At 42.0% G+C, this 24,095-nt stretch overlaps 1 protein-coding gene across 5 annotated transcripts in view; it reads right to left on the bottom strand.

Moving 5' to 3' along the window:
• dync2i1 (dynein 2 intermediate chain 1) overlaps positions 1-24,095 on the bottom strand; it is a 143,785-nt gene that overhangs the window by 93,670 nt on the left and 26,020 nt on the right. For all 5 annotated transcript variants that reach the window (XM_041185108.1, XM_041185109.1, XM_041185110.1 and 2 more), the window contains 3 exons: positions 23,240-23,632; positions 7,890-7,960; positions 1,496-1,553 (listed from right to left, as the gene is read on the bottom strand). In XM_041185108.1, the coding sequence (XP_041041042.1) occupies positions 1,496-1,553; positions 7,890-7,960; positions 23,240-23,632 (522 nt within the window). The remainder of the gene's footprint in view (positions 1-1,495; positions 1,554-7,889; positions 7,961-23,239; positions 23,633-24,095) is intronic.

Here is a 24,095-nt window from a genome sequence, read left to right as displayed (position 1 = left end):
AAAGGACCTGAGTGAACCAGATGGATTTTTAAGACAATCAATGATCGTCTTATAGTCATCATTACCGAGACTAGCTTTATATTTCAGATTTATCAAGAGAATTTAAATTCCACGAGCTGCTGTGATGTGATTTGAACCCATGTCCCCAGAGCATTGGCCTCTGGATTACTTGCCCATTGACATTACCACTATATCTCCCTGAAAGAACAAGGAAGATTTGTCTTTTTTTAAAACTCATTCATGGGATGTGGGCATCACTGGCTAGGCCAGCATTTATTGCCCATCCCTAACCGCCCTTGAGAAGGTGGTGGTAAGCTGTCTTCTTGAACTACTGCAGTACATGTGGTGTATGTACACACACAATGCTGTTCGGGAGGGAGTTCTAGGATTTTGACCCAGCAACAGTGAAGAAACGGTGACACACTTCCAAGTCAGGATGATGAGTGGCTTGGAGACAAATCTCCACATATGAGAGAAATTGAATAGAAATAAAGCATTAAAAGGGTTTCAGGAATGGAAGGTTGATGTATGGACAGAAGTAGGCAGTATTTTGGAGGTGTAAATAAACATCTGGATGCAGGTATGATATTTCCTCTGGCTGGGGGCTCAAGAACAAGGGGTCAGAGTCTCAGGGTACAGGGTAGACCAATTAGGACTGAGATGAGAAGAAACTTCCTCACTCAGAGGGTGGTGGACCTATGGAATTCTCTACCGCAGAGGGCTGTGGAGGTCAAGTCATTGAATATATTTAAGAAGGAAATAGATATATTTCTAGACTCTAAAGGCGTCAAGGGGTATGGGGAGAGCGCAGGAGTACATCATTGCAGTAGAGGATCAGCCGTGATCACATTGAAAGGTGGAACAGGCTCAAAGGGCCGAATGACATACCCCTGTTCCTATTTTCTTTATTTCTATCACATGTGGAGTTTGAATCTCAGCTCTGTATTGAGGACAACAAGGTCTTACATGATCTAGTTCAGCCTGAAGAAGTAGCCAAGCAGGGGGATAGAATCAGTAGCAGGAGAGCAGTGTTTCTGATAGGAATGATAGGAGTAAGAAATAATGGTTTCAATTTTTCCAATTTTCAATTGGAGGAGGTTTTGACATATTCACAACTTTAGATCAGTCTTAGAGTTTTACAGAACAAAACCAGGTGTAGGGTCAAGGAGGATGGCGAAAAGTTGAAAGATGGCAGAGTGGAAGAAGGATGGTGGGTGTGTAAAATGGAAATTGATCCCATGCCCGTAAATGAGGTCAACAAGAGGCAGGGTATAGATAAAGGAAGTGGAGCAAGACAAGGATGGATCGTTAATTACCAGTTTTGACAGAAATATGAAAGAATGACTTTGGTAGCTTTCTCACTTTGTGACAGATCAAAATGGTTTGTGTGCCAGAAAGGGCCAAAAAAGCAATAACCTTTCAAGCAATATTACTCAGACACCAAAATTAATAAACAGTTATCATCCTAGGAAATTAACGTAACATGGAAAATTACCTCTTCTGCAAGACTTTCTGTTGGTTTCTTTTGACTATCGATTTGTTCTATTGTACTTCTAAAAATAGATACAACAGGTTCAAAAATAAAGTTCATAAAATTGCATACACACAAGTATCACCATCAAAAGTTCCTTTTGAACAAATTAAACTGATTCAAAGAATTGTAATTAACTTTGTATCTTTTTTTCTTTCTCAATGGTACATTTTAATATAGCACCATATTAGTGCCTTAAGGAAAGTGCATTGGAGGTGGTTCAGAGGAGGTTAACTAGACTGATATCTGGAATGAGTGGGTTGTCTTGTGAGGAAAGGTTGGACAGATTGGGCTTGTTTCCACTGGAGTTTAGAAGAGTGAAGGGTGATTTGATTGAAGTATACAAGATCCTGAGCGGCCTCGACAAGGTGGACGTCGAAAGGATGTTTTCCTACTTGTGGGTGAGTCCAGAACTAGGAGTTACAGTTTTAAAATCAGGGATCATGCTTTTAATACAGAGATGAGGAGAATTTTTTTTTCTCTCAGTGGGTTGTGTGACTTTGGAACTGTCTGCTCAAAAGATGGTGGAGGTGGGGTCATTGAATATTTTTAAGGCAGAGGTAGATTCTTGTTAGGCAAGGGAATCGAGGTTTACGGGGGGTAGATGGGAATGTGGAAATCGAACCACAAGATCAACAGCCATGATCTCATTGAATGGTGGAGCAGAATCGAGGGGCCAAATTGTCTACTCCTGCTCTTATTTCTTGTGTTCTTATGTAGGAAGTGAATTCACATTAATTGATATTATTTCTGAAAATGCATCGGCATCAGTTAAATGTTAATTTAGTTCCTTCATATTACTGAGTTCAAGCCCAACTGTAGATATAGATGCTAACACAATGCAAAAATAACAAGGAAAATAAAATTAACAGAGCATGACAAAGTTGATCCCAACATTTGTTTTATTTTTTCTGCATATTTTTCCTCTCCTACAATTCTGAAGAGCTGATTTCTTGCTGGTGTTTGCTTCCAAAGGTTTCAAGTGTCCCAGATATTTTACTCTCAAAAAGCCATTTTTCATATTGAGCCCTAACCAATGAGTATCAGTATGTTAAAAACAAAAAAACTGCGGATGCTGGAAATCCAAAACAAAAACAGAATTACCTGGAAAAACTCAGCAGGTCTGGCAGCATCGGCGGAGAAGAAAAGAGTTGACGTTTCGAGTCCTCATGACCCTTCGACAGAACTTGAGTTCGAGTCCAGGAAAGAGCTGAAAGAGCTGAACCAGCTTATATTTCAGCTCTTTCCTGGACTCGAACTCAAGTTCTGTCGAAGGGTCATGAGGACTCGAAACGTCAACTCTTTTCTTCTCCGCCGATGCTGCAAGACCTGCTGAGTTTTTCCAGGTAATTCTGTTTTTGTTTTAGTATCAGTATGTTGTTCAACCGTGGTGGAGAGTGGAGGCACAGTACAAAGGTGAACCCAATTCTCTTTACCTTGATATCTACAAACATACATTTCTGGCAGGGATCACTAAACAATATTTTTTTAAAAATTCGTTCATGGAATGGAGCTTTATTGCCCATCCCTAATTGCTCTTGGGAAGGCAGTAGTGAGCCACCTTTTTAATCGCTGCATCCATCTGTTGTTGGTACACCCACGATGCTGTTATGGAGGGAGTTCCAGGATTTCCAATAACAGTGAAGAAATTCCCAGCATCAACACCCAGAAGTAATACTGACCAGAAGCTGAATTGGAAAAGCCATATAAATACGGTGGTTGCAAGTGCAGATCAGAGGCTGGAAATTCTGTGGCAAGTAACTTGCCCTGTAACTCTCTAAAATTTGTCCACAATCTATATGACACAAGTCAGGAATGTGATGGAGTACTTCCACTTGCTTGGATGAGTGCAGCTGCAACAACATGCAGTCATCAGTAAGCATCTCAGTTCTGACTTTATGATGGATTGATGAAGGTCTGTGCAGGGCACCATTTCAAAATTTGCAAGAAAACTTGGAAGTATTGTGACCTGTGCAGAGGATAACAAAAGACTTCACGAGGGTATTGAGGCTGGAGGAATGGGCAGAGACATGGCAGATGAATAAAAGAGTACAATTTTAAAGGAGTACAGGAGCAGAGGGACCTGGGAGTATATGTGTACACATCATTGAAGGTGGCAGAGCAAGTTGAATAAGGCATATGGGATCCTGGACTTTGTAAATGGAGGCATAGAGTTCAAAAGCAGGGAGGTCACGATGAACCTTTAAAAAACACTGATTCAGCCTCAACTGGAGTACTGCACCCAATTCTGGCAACACACTTTAGGAAAATTGTGAAGGCATAAGAAAGGGTGCAGAAAAGATTTATAAATAAATGTTCCAAGGTGAGGAACTTCAGTTACAAGAACAGGTTGGAGAAGCTGGGAATGTTCTCCTTGAAGAAGACAAGGTCACGAGGAGATTTGATAGAGATATTCAAAATCATGAGGAGTCTGGACAGAGTAGATAGAGAGAAACTGTTGCCATTGGTAGAAGGGTTGAGAGCCAGAGGACACCAATTTAAAGTGATTGGCAAAATAACCAGAGGCAACATGAGCAAAAACTTTTTTTTAAAAACACAACAAAAGATTAGGATCTGGAATGCACTGGCTGATATTGTGGGGTAGGCAGATTCAATTGTGGCTTTCAAAATGGAATTGAATAATTATCTGAAGAGAAAAAGATTTGCAGGACTACAGTGGAAAAGGCTGGTACGTGGAACTATCCAAGCTACTGTCAAAGAGCCGGCAAGAACAAGATAGGCTAAATGGCCTTCTTCTGTGTTATAACCCTTCTATGATACTATGATATTCTACGAGCTGAAGATGACAGGGCTGACACTATCCCAAGGAACCCCTGCAACGATGTCCCAGGCTGAGATGACTGGCCTCCATCAACCATCTTCTTTGTGCTCTGACTCCAAATGAAAGACTTTCCCAATGCACCATTTCCCCCTGCAATCCTCGATTCCCATTGACTTCAATTTTGCTCTGTCAAATGATGTCATTCTTGGTCAAATGCTGCCTCAATGTCAATGTCAAAGACAGTCACTCTCATCTTGCCTCTGAAATTCAGCTCTTTTGATCATTTTAGGACCAAGATTGTAATAAGATCTGGAGCTGAGTAGCCCTGGCAGAACCCAAACTAAGCACTGGTGCACAGGTTATTGCTGAATAAGTGCCACTTGATTGCACTGTCAATTCAACAACACATTCCATCACTTTGCTGAAGAATGAGTGTGATGGGCAGCAACAGGCAGGACATCACTGGTCAATTTCCCATCTTATCAGGCAGATGCCTGAAACAGCTGTACTGAAACAGCATGGCTAAATGATCAGCTAGTTCTGGAGCACAAGTCTTTCACAGCTGAAATGTTGCCTGGGCCCATGGCCTTTGCTGCATTCAGAGCATTCAACTGCTTCTTGACATCACATGGAGTAAATCTGGAGTAGCTGGCCAAGTCCTAAAGGACATAGCTGCTAGGCTGGGTCTACAGCAGATGGCGAGGGAACCAACAAAAAAATACTTGACCTCATCCTCACCAACCCACCTGCCGCAGATGCATCTGTCCATGACAGACTCGGTAGAAGTGACAACTGCACAGTCGTTGTGGAGATGATGTCCTGGCTTCACATCATGTTGTATGGCACTACCACCGTGCTAAATGGGATAAAATCTCGAACAGACCTAGCAACTCAAAACTGGGCATCCCATGAGGTACTGTGGGCCATCAGCAGCAGTAGAATTGTACACAAACACAATCTGTAACCTCATGGCCCAGAACGTCCCCCATTCTGTCATTACTATCAAGCCAGGGGATCAACCCTGGTTCAATGAAGAGTGCAGGAGGTCATGACAGGAGCAGCACCAAGCATACCTAAAAATAAGGTGTCAACTTGTTTAAGCTGTAACACAGGGCTACTTGTGTGCCAAATAGCATAAGCAGCAAGTGATAGACAGGGCTAAGTGATCCTACAAACAATGGATCAAATCTAAGCTCTGCAGTCCTGCCACATCAGTCGTGAATGGCAGTGGACAATTGAACAACTCACTGGAGGAGGCGGCTCCACAAATATCCCCATCCACAATGGTGCAGAAGCCCAGCACATCAGTGTAAAAGATAAAGCTGAAGCATTTGCTACAATCTTCAGCCAGAAGTGCCGAGCGGATGATCCATCTCGGCCTCCTCCGGAGGTCCCCAGCATCACAGATGTCAGTCGTCAGACAATTCAATTCACTCCATGTGATATCAAGAAACAGCTGGAGGCACTGGATACTGCAAAGGCTATGGACGCTGACAATTTTTCTGCAATTGTACTGAAGATTAGTGCTCCACAACTTGCTGCGCCCCTAGCCAAGCTGTTCCAGTACAGCCACAACCTATGCAGAAAATTGCGCAGGTATGTGCTATACACAAAAAGCAGGATAAATCCAACCCGGCCAATTACCGACCCATCAGTCTCCTCTTGATCATTAGTAAAGTAATGGAAGGGGTCAGCAATAGTGCTATCAAGCGGCACTTGCTTAGCAATAAACTACTCACTGACGCCCAGTTGGGTACCACCTGGGCCACACATCTCCTAGCCTCATTACAGCCTTGGGTCAAACATGGACAAAAAAGCTGAACTCCTGAGGTGAGGTGAGAGTGACTGCCCTTGACATCAAGGCAGCATTCGACCAAGTGTGGCATCAAGGAGCCCTAGCAAAACTGGAGTCAATGGGAAGCAGGAGGAAAACTCTCTGCTGGTTGGAGTCATACCTAGCACAAAAGAAGATGGTTGTGGCTGTTGGAGGTCAGTCATTTCAGCTCCAGAACATCACCGCAGGAGTTCCTCAGGATAGTGTCCTCGGCCCAACCATCCTCAGCTGCTTCATTAATGACCTTCCGTCCAACATAAAGTCAGAAGTGGGGATGTTCTCTGATGTTCGCTGATGATTGCACAATGTTCAGCACCATTCATGACTCCTCAGATACTGAAGCAGTCTATGTCTAAGTGCAGCAAGACGTGGACAATACCAAGGCTTGGGCTGACAAGTGGCAAGTAACATTCACACCATACAAGTGTCAGGCAATGACGATCTCCAACAAGAGAGAAGCCAACCATTGCCCCTTGATATTAAAAGGCATTACCATCACTGAATCCCCCACTATCAACATCCTGGGGGTTATCATTGACCAGAAACTGAACTGGACTAACCATATAAATACTGTGGCTACAAGAGCAGGTCAGAGGCTAGGAATTGTGCAACGAGTAACCCACCTCCTGATTCTCTAAAGCCTGTCCACCATCTACAAGGCGCAAATCAGGAGTGTGATGGAATACTCCTCACTTGTCTGGATGAGTGCAGCTCCCACAACACTTAAGAAGCTTCACACCATCCAGGACAAAGCAGCCCACTTGATTGGCACCACATACACAAACATTCATTCCCTCCACCACTGATGCACAGTAGCAAAGTATATATCATCTACAAGATGCATAGCAGAAATTCACCAAGGCTCCTTCGACAGCACCTTTCAAACCCTCAACCACTACCATTTAGAAGGACAAGGGCAACAGATAGGTGGGAACACCACCACCTGGAAGTTCCCCTCCAAGTTACTCACCGGCCTGACTAGGAAATATATCACTGTCGCTGGGTCAAAAGCCTGGAACTTCGTTTCAGCACTGTGGGTGCACCCACAACACATGGACTGCAGCAGTTCAAGAAGGCAGCTCCCATCACCTTTCTCAAGGGCAACTAGGGATGGGCAATAAATTCTGGCCCAGCCAGCGAAGCCCACATCCGATGAATGAATTTTTAAAAAAACCTTGAGGTGGCAAAGCCAATAAAGCACCCTTACATCAAATGTTTTCAATGTTCAAGTGGAGATTTATAAATTTATCACAATGCAAGTTAAAATTTACAACTTACACAAATAGTTTTTAATGGCTAGCACCATTTATCATTTTGCCAATAAACTGAAAAGAATGAGGGGCACCAATAGCGTAGGCTACATATCACATTCCTCATTAAAATCACTGAAGAACGCCAAGCAAGTGTGCAGGTATTGGCCTGCCGAGCTGTTTCCCACAGGAAATTGAGGTTATTCTGTGTAGTCTCGCTAAAAATGGTGCCAAGCAAACAAATTTGTCCTCCTTAAAACTGCAATTAAGCAGAATAGCTCAACGATGACAAATACTTCAATGTCCTGGCTCAAAGGCACATAAATAGTGAGCATATATTCAAGGATTGCCCAAATGAACACATAGCTTTTAAAACCATTCAGGCCCAATGTGGAGCACAGCAATCATGAAGGAGGCATTGGACCAAAGCATTCATTTGTTAGTGGGATCAAGAGTAAAATTATCAATTAGATCATAAACATAACAATTTACCCTTTCCGTCTGCTTTCAATTGTAGTTTCTTGCACAGATCTCCGTTCTTTTTTTCTCTTGACACTTTGTTCCTATAAATAAAATAATAGTGAGACGATATCAATAGATCAAATGCATATTATATAATTCACTAAGAAGAAAAGGTAGATTATGTCCATACACAGTAAGGTTCCTCTATCAGTTAAGTTAGTCAGGAAGAAACCAAGGAGTAGCCAGAGCCCCAGTATTTACAGCTGGGAGAGAGCAGGGGTGCTTGTCAGCAGCTGGGAAACACCAAAATGCCAGAAGCTGGACAAACTGAAGGTTGGAGCCTGGAGATCGCTACAGTAGATCAGACCATGGGGAGTTGAAGAGACCAACACTTTTAGGGGAGGCAGTGACACCATAGTATTGTCACTGACTAATATTCCAGAGACCCACGGTGATGCTCTGGGAACCCGGGTTTGAATCTCACCACAGCAGATGGTGAAATCTGAATTCAATAAAAATCTGGAATTAGAAGTCTGATGACGACCATGAAACAACTGATGATTGTTGTAAAAAACCCATCGGTTCACTAATGTCCTTTAGAGAAAGAAATCTGCAGGGAAGGAGACCTTACCCATCTGGCCTACGTGTGACTCCAGACCCACAGCAATGTGGTTGACTCTTAAATACCTTCTGATCAAGGACAATTAGGGATGGGCAATAAATGCTAGCCTAGCCAGCAGTGCCCACATCACATGAACAAATAAAAAAAACCACAAAGGAGAAGAGAGATGCAGCAGTGGTTAGGTGAGGGGTGGAGGGCGAAGAGGCAGAAATCACCAGGCTGGGTGTGGGGCTGGGGCGTCACCTATCACAAGGGAATGATTTAGTGGAGTACAGAGAGGCAGATTGTGGCAGCTATGCTTCGAGGGTCGCAGTAGGGTGGGGTAAATGGGGTGAAATATTCCTGCATGTCCTGGTCCACAAGTAGTGCTGGAAAAGCACTAACCTGCTTCATATGACAGGTCCCACCTCTCTTTTATTTGCCAGGTCTGCCAAGCCCTGGGAATCTGAGCTGGAGGCCTTAAATCCATTTACAAAAATCTGAGGCATTGAGCTTCATTCAAATGTAATTACCAATGCATTTCTCAAAAAATGGGTCACTTTACCATCCCAAAATCACACCTCAAACCTCCACCCCTCCCCCACCCCAATGCCCCCACAGTTAAATTGGATGTACGTTCATGATAAGTTGGGGTCAGGTTTCCCATTTTTAACAACTTAACCTCCCCACCCCCACTGACACTTTCGCTTCACATCATATGTGGGGCAGGGAGTTAAAATTCACCACTAAATATCTCACAAAAGAAAGGGCAAAACAAAAAGCAGCCAACCTAAGTCATTTCTACATCCCGACAAGCATAGCGTTACATAGTCTCGTTGACATAAGCTACAGAACAGGGTGGGGAATCCCAGGCTCAGGGGCCAGATCTGGCCCACTGTATTTTTTCATCCCGCCAGTGGTGGGACTTCAAAGTCAAGCCCTGCCAGGTGACGCCATGTTCTCATGCCTGAGCCTCAGCTGTAGGCTGTAGAGGTCCAGGCTGCAGGGGGACAGCGAGGCCTGAGATCCAGGAGCAGGAGCGCAGCGCAGGACGGGAAGCTGCCGGCTGCCAATTGGGTGGCGAAGTATGAGTAGACGGGGCAGAAGAGAAAGGGAGCAGGACGCCCGGCTCCATCAGTGGCTCAGCCCACCTCCCCCTCCACTGATGTCCCAGGACAGGGGCTCAGCCCTTACAAACTGAGGAAGAGGCCCAAGTGCAGATTCAGGCTGGAAGTTGGCCAGAGCCTTGGGTTGTTGAGTCACTGCCCTGGGCTGGTTTGGGGTTGAGACAAAGTGGGAAAGGAGACAGGGGGAGAGAGAGAGAGAGAGAGAGAAAGACAGAAGGAGAGAATGGGAAAGGAAAGCAAGCAAAAAGGGGAGCTGAATTGCAGGAGTGATTGAGACGCAGAAGCTGTGCTGCTCTGGGCTTTTTGGGTGACTTAGTGTTAAGGGTTGGGTGATTCAGTGTTTAGGGTAACACAGCGACAAGCCATGGTCGGTGAGGACTTTCTCCATTCCACACACAACATTCGCGCCATTCAGCTTCGTGGGGACTGAGATCACCTTCTGGCTGTGCTTCCTTTGAACAGGACATTAGGAGATATTGATGGAGCAAAAGCAAAAATAAAACACAGCTACTGAAAACAAAAGAAGAAAAGTAGATGTGGAGTGTTGTGTCTTTAAGGAAAAATGGACAAACGTTTATTGTTTTGTGGAGGTGAAAGGCAAACCTGTGTGCCTGATTTGTGGAGAAGCGATTTCTGTCATGATAAAAGCCAACGTAGCAAGACACTACAGCATGAAGCACATCAAATATGAAGAATTTCAAGGACAAGTGCAAGCAGGGAAAATTAAGGCACTTAAAAAGAATGTGAGCGCGCAGCAAACAATTTTCACAAGGCCCAGGAAAGTGATGGACAGCGATAAACAAGCCAGTTATGTGGTGAGTGAACTTATTGCAAAAAAGCTTAGGCCTCATTCAGAAGGAGAGTTTGTAAAGGAGTGCATCGTTGCGACTGCAGCTTTACAGGTTCCAGGGAAAATCAAATTGTTTGAAAGCGTGAGCTTAGCTTGCAGGAACATGTCAGATCGAATTAATGATATGGCTCAAGATACTGAAAAATCTCTGTGGCTGATTTTAAATTTTACCGTCATGTCTTTGGTCTCATCAATAACCAAGCAAATACATGCCAACTGGCAATTTTGTTCCGCGTGGAATCACAGCAGAATAGAGATTCAAGAGGGCCTGCTTGCTTTAGTAGCAATGCATGACACCATCAAAGGTGAAGACATTTGAGAAGGTTACATCAGCAGTGCATGGGCTTCAGTTATCATTTGAAAAATTAATTGTTTTTTTTATTATTCATTTACTGGATGTGGGCATTGCTGGCTAGGTTAGCATCTATTGTCCATTCCTAATTGCCCTTGAAAAGGTGGTGGTGAGCTGCCTTCTTGAACCGCTGCAGTCCATGAAGTGCTGTTAGGGAGGGAGTTCCAGGATTTTGACCCAATGACAGTGAAGGGATAGCGATATATTTCCAAGTCAGGATGGTGAGTGGCTTGAAGGGGGACTTGCAGGCGGTGGTATTTCCATGAATCTGCTGCCCGTGTCCTTCTAAATGGTAGTAGTCGTGGGTTTGGAAGATGCTGTCTAAGGAGCTTTGGTGAATTTCTGCAATGCATCTTGTGGATGGTGCACGCTGCTGCCACTGTGCATCAGTGGTGGAGGGAGTGAATGTTTGTGGGTGGGGTGTCAATCAAGCGGACTGCTTTGTCCTGGATGGTGTCACACTTCTTGAGTGTTGTTGGAGCTGCACTCACCCAGGCAAGCAAAGAGTATTCCATCACACTCCTGACTTGTGCCTTGTAGGTGGTGGTCAGACTTGAGGGAGTCAGGAGGTGAGTTACTCACCGCAGGATTCCTAACTTCTGACCTGCTCATGTAGCCACAGTATTTATATGGCTAGTCACATTCAGTTTCTGGTCAATGGTAACCCCCAGGATATTGATAGTGGGGGATTCAGTAATGGTAATGCATTGAATGTCAAGAGGCAATGATTAGATTCTCTCTTGTTGGAAATGGTCATTGCCTGGCACTTGTGTGGCACGAACAGTGATTAGTTGCTCTAATCAAGAAAGAAATGAATCTCCTCAACCTTGATCCAAGTAAGTTCATTGTATGTCATTGCGCCACTCGTCAGGAGAATCTGTGCATGCAGTCTGTGCGACTGAGCAAAGTAATGTCAACAGTAGTATCAAGCATTAACTTAATTAAAAGTTGAGGGTTAAACAGCCGCCAGTTTAAGGAGTAATTGAAAGAACTTGAATCAGATTACGGCAATTTAGTTTACTTTTGTGAAGTGCAATGTCTCAGCCGAGGGAGTATGCTAATGCAGTTTTATGAGCTGAGGGATGATGTGAAACATTTCATGGAAACAAAGGGAAAACCTGTGACCGAGTTGAGTGACAACAAGTGGCTGTGTGACTTGGCTTTCATGGTCACCATTACGCAGTATCTGTCTGAGCAAAGGCCTAACCAGCTTATTACTTCCCTTCTTTCAAACGTGAAATTATTTGAAGCTAAATTAAAGATGCAGCAAGTGAAACTGGAAAAGGGCAACACGGTGCATTTTCCTACCCTTCAGAAACAAAAACCTGTAACAACAGTGGCGTACAACAGGGAATGTGCAAATTTACTTCAGAAATTTTGTGAGCGATTTCAAGACCTAAAAGTGAAGGAACTGGAATTAAACATTTTTGCTATACCACTCAATATTGAAGCAGTCATTGTACTTGAAGACCTTCAACATGAAGTTATAGAACTGCACAGCAACATTGAACTTAAGGCTCATTACAATAACCTGCCTCTGCTGGAATTCTATAAGCTCCTTGTAGGAGCTGATGAATTTTCAAATTTTAGGAGACATGTGATGAAAATTGCTTCGCTGTTTGGAACTAAATACTGCTGTGAGCAGTTCAAAACTTTCTTTCGCAAAGATTAACAGCAATGATATCGGAAAGCCAGTTCCGAGTAACAACATCATCAGTGCCAGCAGACACAGCAAGGCTCATTAAGGAAAAGCAAACTCAGCCAATGCATTAAAGCAGTGGGTGAGTTGAACATTTCTGTATTCTCTCTAAATAAAAATAAATCAAGTTATTGCTCATGACTGATTTTGTCTATGTGTGAGTGGCCCTTGATAAGAAAACGGTTCCTCACCCCTGCTTTAAGCAAAATACCTGGACCAGCTTATAGGCTGGAAAGGTTGCTTGATGCAGAAATCTGATCGGGGAGGAGGAAGAAAAAGCAACCGAAGTTGCTACTTTTTCTTCTCTACACTGAAAGCAACTAAACATATTTATGAAGGTATAAACGTTACCCATTAGCTTGAATGATCCTTAAAAGTAAATTAAATTTTGATAAGAGAATTCTATGTGCAGAGGATTAAAGCTTTCTTTCTGCCCCCCAAAGCTAATCTACAAACATGTCACTCAAATTAAAAGAGGTTACACCACCTTATTCTGTAAATACTTAAAACATCTTCAAAATGGAGAACAAAACATCAGTCAGGATGTAGGAACTTATAGAACCCAATGTTAGTTTTATCATACAAACATAAGAAATAGGAGCAAAAGTAGGTCATTCAGCCCCTCGAGCCTGCTCCACTATTCAATAAGATCATGGCTGCTCTGTTGTTTCAAGTTCCACATTCCCATCTATCCCAATAACCTTTGGTTCCTTTGTCTAGCCCGCCTCCACCTCTTCTGAGGCAGAGTTCCAAAGTCGCACGACCCTCAGAAAAGTTTTTTCCTCATCTCTGTCCTATAAGGGCGGCCCCTAATTTTGAAACAGTGCCCCCTAGATCTGGACTCACCCACAAAAGGAAACATCCTTTCCACATCCACCTTGTCAAGACCATTCAGAACCTTGTATACTTCAATCAAGTCACCCCTTACTCTTCTAAACTCCAGTGGAAACAAGCCCAGTGTGTCCAATCTATCCTCATAAGGCAACTGGCTCATTCCAGGTATCAGACTAGTAAACCTCCTTTGAACGGCTTCCAATGCATTTACATCCTTCCTTGAATAAGGAGACCAAAACTACGCACAGTGTTCAAGATGTGGTCTGACAAATGCACTGTATAACTGAAGCATCACATCCTACTTTTATATAATGCTTTTATGTTCAATTCCTCTCTCACAATAAAGAATAGCATTCCACTAGCCTTCTTGATTACATGCTGTACCTGCGTACTAACTTTTTATGACTCATACACAAGAATACCTACATCCCTTTGCACCTCGGAGTTCTGCAGTCGTTCTCCGTTTAAGTAATACACTGCTTTTTTATTCTTCCTGCCAAAGTGAACAACTTCATATTTTCACACATTATACTCCATCTGCCAGATTTTTGCCCACTCATTCAACTTATCTGTTTCCGTCTGCAAACTCCTTATGTTTTCTTCACAACATACTTTCCTACCTATCTTTGTGGCGTCTGCAAATTTAGCTACCATGCCCTCACTCCCCTCATCTAACTCAATGATGTAAATTCTAAAAAGTTGAGGCCCCAGCACAGACCCTTGTGGGACTCCACTCATCACATCCTGCTAAAGCCCCATTTATACATACTCTGCTTTCTGCCAGCCAGGCAATCTTCTATCCAGATAATATGTTACCCCCTACACTATGAGCTTTTATTTTCTGCAATAACCTTTGATGTGGCACCTTATCAAATGTTTTCTGGAAATCCAATTACAGAGGACAGTACCCCTCTGTCAACCGCACATGTTACTCCTGCAAAGAACTCTAATAAATTGGTTAAACATGGTTTATAAAAACATGCTGACTCTTCCCGATTACCTTGAGCTTATCTAAGTGCCCTGCTATAATCTCTTTATTGATTGATTCTTCCCCTTAACAAACATCAAACTAACTGGCCTATAGTTTCCTGTTTTCTGCCTCCTTTCCTTCTTGAACAGATGGGTTATATTTGCTACTTTCCAGTCTGATGGAGCCTTTTTAGAATCTAGGGAATTTTGGAAAATTAACCCCAACGCATCTCCTACCTCATCAGCCACCTCTTTTAAGATCCTAGATTGAAGTCCATTTGAACCCGGAGACCTGTCACCTGCAGCTCCATCAGTTTGCTCAGTACTGCTTCCCCAGTGATTGCAATTTCACCAAGTTCCTCTCTTCCCCCCACCTCCCGATTCAGAATGTTTTTTGTATCCTCCACAGCGAAGACAGAAGCAAAATATTTGTTCATTTCATCTGCCATTTCTTTATCATCTACTGTTAACTCCTCATTCCCACTCTCTAGAGAACCAACACTCACTTTACCTATGCTTTTCCTGTTAAAAACCTGCAGAAACTCTTGCTATCCATTTTTACATTTCTAGCTAGCTTCCTCTCATACTCTAATTTCTTTCTCCTGATTAGCCTTTTAGTCATTCTCTGTTGTGCTTTGTATTCTGACCAATCATCTGACCTGCCATTCAACTTTGTGCAGTTATATGCTTTTCCCTTAAGTTTGATGCTTTCCCTAACTTCTTTAGTTAACCGTGGATGGCAGGTCCTCCCTTTAGATTTTTTTTATAGTAGGAATATACTTATTCCGAGTATTCTGAAATATCCCCTTAAATATCTATCACTGCTTCTCTATTGATCTATCCCTTAGCCTAGTATCCCAGCTCACTTCAGCTAGCTCAGCTTTCAGTCCCACATAGGTGCCCTTATTTAAGTTTAAAATACGAGTCTTATACCCACTCTTCTCTCTTTCAAACTGGATGTAAAATTCAATCATATTGTGGTCGCTGCTACCTAAGGGTGCCTTCACTCTGAGGTCATGAATTATTCCTGTCACATTACATAATACGAAGTCTAATATAACCTGCTCTATGGCTAGTTCCAGAACATGCTGCTCTAAGAAACTATCTCAAAAACATTCTATGAACTCCTTATCCGGGCTATTACTGCCCATCATCAGTTTATATTAAAGTTACCCATGGTTATTGCCTTCCCTTTATCACAAGCACCCAATATTTCTTCTTGTATAATTTGTCCTACATTGTGGTTACTGTAAGGGGGCCTGTAGACCACTCCCACTAGTGACTTCTTTCCCCTACTATTTCTCACCTCCACCCACCTACATATTGATCTCCTAAACCAAGGTAATCTCGAATTATTGCAAAAATGCCATCCTTTACTAACAGTGCTACCCCTCCACCTTTACCTGCTTCCTATTCTTCTTAAAGGTCATATATCCCTCAATATTCAGGACCCAATCTTTGTCAACTTGTAGACAGTTTTCTGTAATGTCTATCAGATCATATTTATTCACTTCAATGTGTACTATTAATTTGTTTATTACATTATGAAAGCTATGCACATTCATATACAGAGCTTTTAGTTTAGTCTTTTTTGTTATTTATGTGATATCTAGTCTTGATTCTTTGCACATTCTTAGGATTTTTTCTCTCTCCCTGCCATTCCCTGACCTTCATTTCCCATATTACCTTTTTCCTCTCTCCTGCCTTGTCTCTACACTTTGATAGACCACTTCTTTCCACATTTGATCCCTTCCCCCCACTATTTAGTTTTAAACCCTCTCCAGTAGAGATAGCTGAGCTCTGCCGATCATGCCACATATGCTTGACTGACAGCTTTAAAAATCCACCTTGAAAGGCTTTCAGCTCATACCAGATTACATCTGGCAACAATCATATGGAAAGCATGTTAGAAAATCTTTATAGAAATGAAGAGATACCTGAAAAGAACGTAGAAGGAAAAATTTGCCTCAACCTCTGACCGGAATTTTGTGTAATAAAGCAAACACTATTTTCTGTCTTGTACTTGCCTGCTGTTACACAAAAGTAACATCCAAAGTAACGTCAAAAGTAAGTCATGTCTGATAAATTAAATGGTGTTCTTCGATTGCATGCTGATAGAGTTAGATGAAGTGGGGTAGGAGGAGTGGCTTGAGCAGCCTTACTGAATTTTTTGAAGAGGTAACAGAAAAAGCTAACAATGGTAATACAGTAGATATAATTTATCTAGTATTTCAATAAGGTACCCCATAAAAGATTAATGAATAAGGTCAGAGAATGTGGAGAGGATAACTGACAGAATGGATTACTAGCTGGCTTCAAGACAGTAAGCAGAGAGTGGGAGTAAAGGGTAGTTATTCAGAGTGACAGAAGGTAGGAAGTGGTGTTCCACAAGGATCAGTGCTGGAACCACTGCTGCTCACAATTTACATTAAAAATTTAAACTGCGGAATCAAAATACAACTTCTAAATTTGTGGATAACACCACATTGGGGGAGATAGTCAATATGGAGGAGGGTTGCATCTAATTACAGGAGGACATTAATAAACTCGCAGAATGGACTAATAATTGGTAAATGAAGTTTATCACATAAATGGGAGCTGGTGCATTTTGGGAGGAAGAATAGGTAGGCTACTTATTACTTGTCATACCGAACCTGCAATGAACATCAATCACAGAGCACTGCATGCAGTTCTGGTAGCCATATTATAAAATGGATATAGAAGCACTGGAGAGGGTGCAGAGGAATTGTACAAGAATTATACCAAAAATGCATGGGTATAGATCATCAGGAAAGGATTGACTGCCTGGGTCTCTTTTCTCTTGAAAGCAGAAAGGAGAGGGATGACCTAACATAGATCCTTAAAATTATGAAAGGTTTTGATAGGATGGATACAGAGGGAATGTTTTCTATTGTGAGGAAGAGCATTACTTGAGGCCATCAATATAAGAGAGTCACCAAGAAATCCAATAGGCAACTCAAAAGAAACTTCATTTAAAGAGTGGTAACAATGTGGAACTCGCTACCAGATGGAGTGGTTGAAGTGAATAGTATAGATGGATTTAAGGAGAAGTTTGACAAGTATTTGAGGAAGAAAGGAACAGATGGTTGCACTGGTAGATTTAGATGATGAAAGATGGGAAGTTACTCGAGTGAAGCATAAACATTGGAATCAAGTGGTTGAGCTGACGGGCCTGTTTCTGTGTGTGTATCTTATGTACATCTATGTAAAATACAATCGGAGTGCAGTTGTGCCGAATGGCCTGCATCTGCACAATAATTTCTATGCCATTCTAAGTAAAAAAAAAAGTGAGATGATATGTTTTAAGTGGAACAATAAAATAGGGCATGTACATTTAACAGCAAAATAATTAAGTCTGTTCTGCCAATTACTTAGATCACAACTCAACACTTATCCACCTTTGCTCCACGGGCCTTACCTAATAGATATCTATCAAGTTCAATCATTAAAAACTATATTTGATCCAGCATCCAATGATTTTGGGGAAGTTCTAGATTTCCAATACCCTGTGTGTGAAAAAATGTATCTTGATTTCACTTGTAAGTTGCCTAGGTCTAATTTTCAGATTATCCACACTTGTTGGATTCCCCCGCCAGATGAAGTATTTTATTTCAAAGATGAAATAAAAGATGTTACGGAACTGCTGCAGGACATTTTGAAGGAAGTGGGTGAACAGCCAGTGGTCGTGGTCCATGTTGGGACCAATGACATAGGAAGAATGAGATATGAGGCCCTGCAAGCAAACTTTAGGGACTTGGGTAGGAAATTGAAAAGCAGGACTTCAAAAGGTAGTAATCTCCGGATTACTCCCGATGCCACGCAGTAGTGAGTATAGGAACAGAAGGATGGAGCAGATGAATGTGTGACTGGAGAGATGATGCAGGAGGGAGGGCTTTAGATCCCTGGGGCATTGAGGCTGTTTCTGGGGGAGGTGGGACCTGTACAAGTTGGGCAGGTTACATCTGAACAGGACGGGACCAACATCCTCGTGGAGAGGTTTGCTAATGCTGTTGGGGCGGATTTAAACTGAATTAGCAGGAGAATGGGATCCTGAAAAGCAGTTCAGAGGGGAGAGAAGCTGAGGTGGAATTTCAAGTTAGAACACTAGTGAGTCTGGATGGCAAAGGAAACATAGACTAGATAAAAAATAAGTGAGTTTAGCAAGGCTAAATGGAATACATTTTAATGCAAAGAGCCTGAGGAATAAGACAGATGAGCTGAGGGCACAGATAGGCACATGGGAGTATGATATCATACTATGACCAAGACCTGGTTAAAAGGGAAGGATTGGCAGCTCAACATTCCTGGTTATAGGGTATTCAGACGAGTTAGAGAGGAGGATAGAAGAGGAGGGGGTTTCAATATTGATCAAGGAATCAATTATGGCAGTGAGTCGGGATGATATCTTGGAAGGATCATCAAATGAAGACATATGGGTAGAAGTAAAAAACACAAAAAGGGGCAAACACACTGTTAGGTGTGTACTATAGGACCCCAAACAGTCAAGGTGAGATAGAGGATCAAATATGTAATAAATTTTCAGAGAAGTGTAAGAATAATAGGGCAGTAATAGTAGGGGATTTTAACTACCCAAATATTAACTGGGATAGTTTTAGTGTGCAAGATAGGGAGGGAGCAAAATTCTTCAGTTGCATCCAGGAGAACTTTTTTAGCCAGTATGTAGAAAACCCAAGAAGGGAGGGGGCAGTCCTGGACCTAATATTCGGAAATGAGCCCAGGCAGGTGGAAGGCGTATCAGTAGGTGAGCATTTTGGAGATGGTGACCATAGTTCAGTTAGATTTAGGATAGTTATGGAACAAGATAAGGTTTGGCTGGGAATAAAAGCTCTAAACTAGGGAAAGTCTAATTGTACTAAGATGAGATATGATTTGGCCCAAGTAGACTGGGAGCAGCTACTTGCAGATAAAACTGTGTCAGAGCAGCGGGAGGTAACCAGAAGTCTTGATGAGGGTAATGCATTTGATGTGGTCTACATGGACTTTAGCAAGGCTTTTGATAAGGTCCCCCATGGCAGACTGGTCAAGAAAGTAAGAGCGCATGGGATACAAGGTAAAGTGGCATGTTAGATCCAAAATTGGCTGAGAGGCAGGAAGCAAAGGGTGATGGTAGAGGGATGTTTCTCTGACTGGAAGTCTGTTTCCAGTGGGGTTCCACAGGGTTCAGTGCTGAGGCCCTTGCTGTTTGTGGTGTACACAAGTGATTTGGACTTAAATGGAGGGCTCTGATCAAGAAGTTCGCAGATGACACGAAAATTGGTAGGGTGGTAAGTAGTGAGGAGGATAGCTGTAAACTGCAGGAAGATATCAATGGACTGGTCAGATGGGCAGAGCAGCAACAAATGGAATTCAACCTGGAAAAGTATGAGGTAATGCACTTGGTGGGGACTAACAAGGCAAGGGGTTACACTATGAATGGTAGGACCCTGGAAAGTACTGAAAATCAAAGGGACCTTGGTGTGCATATCCACAGATCCCTGAAGGTATCAGGGCAGGTAGGTAAGAAGGTTAAGAAGGCATATGGGATACTTGTATTCTATACCTCAGCTAATAAAGGCAAGAGCAGGGAGGTTATGCTGGAACTGTATAAAACACTGGTTAGGCCACAACTGGAGTACTGCATACAGTTGTCGTCACCAAATTTTAGGAAGGATGTGATTGCACTGGAGAGAGTGCAGAGATTTACCAGGATGTAGCCTGGGCTGGAGGGTCTGAGCTATGAGCAAAGATTGGATAGGCTGGGGTTGTTTTCCTTGGAGCAACAAAGGTTGAGAGGGGACCTGATAGAGGTGTATAAGATTATGAGAGGCATAGATAGGGTGGATAGGAGGGCACTTTTTCCATTAGCAAAGGGGTCAATAACCAGACGGCATAGATTTAAGCAAAGATGTAGAAGGTTAAGAGGGAAGTTGAGGAGAAATTCTGCAAGTCTGGAACTCACTGCCTGAAAGGGTGGCTGAGTCAGAAACTCTCGTAACAATTAAGAAGTATTTAGATATTCACTTGCATTACCACAGTCTCCAGGGCTATGGGCCAAGCACTGGAAAATGAGATTAGTGTAGTCAGGTCTTTGTTAACCGGTACGGACATGATGAGCTGAATAACCTCCTTCTGTGCTGTAGACGTCTATGAGTATTTCAACCATATCAAATCTATTCATCATTTTAAACACTTCAATTAGATCACCCCTCAACTTTCTAATCTCAAGGAAATACAAGTCAAGTTTATTTCAACCTATCCTCAATACTTAATTTTCACCCTGGTGTTAATCTGGCGAATCTGCACTGCAGCCCTTCCACAGTCAATATGTCCTTCCTGAAAATCTGTCCAGAACTGGTACTCCAGATGGGATCTGACTGAGGCTCTGTACAACTAAAGCATCATTTCCTCAATTTTGAATTTCAACCCCTTTCCATCCCAACCATCATTCCATTAGCCTATTTGATTACTTTTGATACCTGTGCACTAGATTTGTAAACATGGGCACCTAAATCCCTTTATTCCTCCATAGCTTTTAATCTCTCCCCATTAAGAAAATATCTGATTTTTCTGTCTCGGAACGAAGGTAGATGACCTCATACTTACCCATGATGAACTCCATCTGCAATTGTTTAGCTCACTCACATGGTCTGCTCATGATTTTCAAAGGGCATTCTTTAAGATGCCATGCAAAAGGTTAATACACAGGACAAGGGCTCATGGAATTGGGGTTTATATATTAGCATGGATAGGAGATTGGTTAATGGACAGGAAGCAAACAGCAAAGGCAGAAACTGGGCATTTTCAAGTTGGCAGGCTGTGACTGTTAGAGTGCCACAAACATCAGTGCTGGTGCCTCAGCTATTTACAATCAATATTAATGACTTAGATGAAGAGACAGAGAGCAATGTATCTAAGTTTACGATCAATACAAAGCTAGGTAGGACTGCAAGCAGTGAGGGAGACACAGAGGCTGCAAAGAGATATAGACAGGTTAAGTGAGTGGGCAACAGGGGAGCAGATGGAGTGTAACGTGGGAAAGTGTGAGGATTTTCACTTTGATCCTAAGAACAGAAGACGAGAATATTTTTTAAAAGGCATGAAATTTGTAAATTTGGGGGAGATGGTGGCGTAGCAGTAATGTCACTGTGGGCTAGTAATCTAGAGGCCCAGGCTAAAGCTCTGGGGATATGGGCACAAATCCCACCATGGCAGCTGGTGCAATTTAAATTCAATTAGTAAAATCTGGAATGAAAAGCTATTTCTCAGTAATAATGACCAAACAACTGTTGTAGATTGTTGTAAAACCCATCTGGTTCACTAACGTCTTTTAGGGAAGGAAATCAGCCTTCTTTACCTGGTCTGGCCTACATGTGATTCTAGATCCACAACAATGTGGTTGATTCTTAACTGCCCTCTGAAATGGCCCTGCATGCCACTCAAATCAAGGGCAATTAGGGAATGGGCTTCAAATACCAGCCTTGACAGCGACACCCACACCCTATGAAAGGGTAACTTTTTATAATGTTAATGTTCAAAGAGATTTGAACGTACTTATACAAGGAGCACAGAAAGTTAGCATGAAAATACAGCAAGCAATTAAGAATGTAAATAGCAAGGGGATTGGAGTAAAAGAATAAACAAATCTTGCTACAATTGTACAAGAAAACTGTGCGAGGTTTTGGCCTCCACACTAAAGGAAGGATATATTTATGTTAGAAGCAATACAACGAATGTTCACTAGATTGGTCCCTGGGATGAAATGGTTGTCCTACGATGAGACTCTGAGTAAATCGGGTCCATGTTCTCTGGAGTTTAGAAGAATGAGAAGCAATCTCAATGAAATGTAAGATTCTGTAGGGGCTTGACAGGGTAAACACAAAGGTTGTTTTCCCTGGCTGGGAAAATTAGAGCACGGGGACATGGTCTCAGGATAAGGGGGCGATCATTTAGCACTGAAATGGGAAATTTCTTCACTCAAAGTGTTATGAATCTTTGGAACTCTCTACCTCAGAAGGTTGTTGATGATCCATCACTGAATATATTTAAAACTGTGATAGACAGGTTTTTGGTTACTCAGGGAATCAAGGGTGGTGGGGAGTGGGCAGGAAAGTGGGGTTGAAGCTGAAAATCGCCATCATTGTATTGAATGGAAGAGTAGGCTCAAGTGGCCATAAGGTCTACTCCTGCTCTTATTTCTCATGTTATGTCTCTTATATCTTCCTGTTGCCATCTACTGTACCACCTACCTGCAAATTTATTCATAACTTGGATGAAGGATTATGGAGTGATTAATATATTATGAAAAGCTAGGTCCTGTATAGATCTATGAGAAACATCACTTGTAACATTTCACTAATCTGAGGACATATTCTTTCATCTCTCCTTTGTCTCTTTTATCCCAAATAATTAGATCCATATCACAAGGTCACTTCCAATACCATGCTCTTCCAATTTTTGCTTATAATCTCGTGAGGAATTTTATCAAGTCTTCTGAATGTCTAGATAGCCAAAAATAATTAGAAACCCTCCAATCCACCATGCCAAAGACCTCCTCATAAATTCAACTATATACATTGCTTACACTGTCAAATCTATGCTGGCTCTCTGTGATCAGTTGATATTTGCCCAAGTGCTCAGTCTATATCTCTGATGATAGATTCCAATTAACTTCCCACAACTGATGTTAAAATGCCCATAAATTAAACTTTGAAAAGAGCCATAATGAAAATCACCCTTGAAAAAGTCATGAAAATGAGAATGGCTAACAGAAAAGTGGCTAATTTGTGTCTATCAGAGACATGCTCAGGTCATTTCTTGAACATGCCTCTTGCACAGGCCACTTGTTTTGTACTATTTCTACACATACAGATTGAATTTAAAATAATTGGCTTCATACAGAGAACATATATAATTTTAGGAAGACTAACCTCAGTATAATCCCCTTGCCTTTCTTTTTCTTCCTTTTCCTTCTTTATTTTGAGTTTATGTTTTCGCTCACGATCTTCCCTTCTTTCCCAATCTCTTTTTTCTCTGTCTTTGTGTACCCGCTCTCTGTCCCTCCACTCCGCAACAGAATCTCTAATATCTTTATACCGTTGTTTTTTCCCATCTTCTTTGTATTCTTTATCTTTTCTCACTCTGTATTTCCTATCCATTTCTTCAACCACTGCTTTCTGACCAAGTTCTTTTCTTTCTTTTTGTCGTTTTTCACGATGCCCATCATGAGGTTCACTCTCCTTGTGCTCCTTGTATTGTCGATCATAATCTTCATCTCTAAATTCAGAAGACCGTCTCTTCTTCTCTTTGTTCTCTTCATTATTCTGTTCAGTATAAACATATTTTTCACTGTGCATATTTAATTTTATTTATTAGGAAAACTAAGCAACTGTTTCATTAATAGCCTCAACTCAATGGCTAAAAACACACAACCACTGCAGACAAATGTACACGTTCAAGCTGCTGTTCTAATTTTAGTTTTCACACATTACTCTTCATAGTATTGTGCTTCCTAGTTCTGAAAACAAAACTCGTGTAGTCGAATGGAGTAAACTAATTTATAATGAACCTTTAAAGTATAATAGTCAATTACAGTAACTAGGCAATTTATCATTTACCACTATATGATTTGTTACAAGAAATAATTATATAACAATGTAACAACAAAACTAAATCAAGACAAAGGTAACAGAGATAATTCTGATAGTATGGCAACCAATGCCATAAGTTAGACCACCAGACTCCAAGTTTCCAACAGTAAATTTACATCACAATTCACAGGGGAAA

The sequence above is a fragment of the Carcharodon carcharias genome, chromosome 3, assembly GCF_017639515.1.
Source record: "Carcharodon carcharias isolate sCarCar2 chromosome 3, sCarCar2.pri, whole genome shotgun sequence".
Lineage (NCBI taxonomy): Eukaryota > Metazoa > Chordata > Chondrichthyes > Lamniformes > Lamnidae > Carcharodon > Carcharodon carcharias.
The sequence above is the reverse complement of the archived record's forward strand: the minus strand, read 5'-3'. Positions and strand labels throughout refer to the sequence as shown.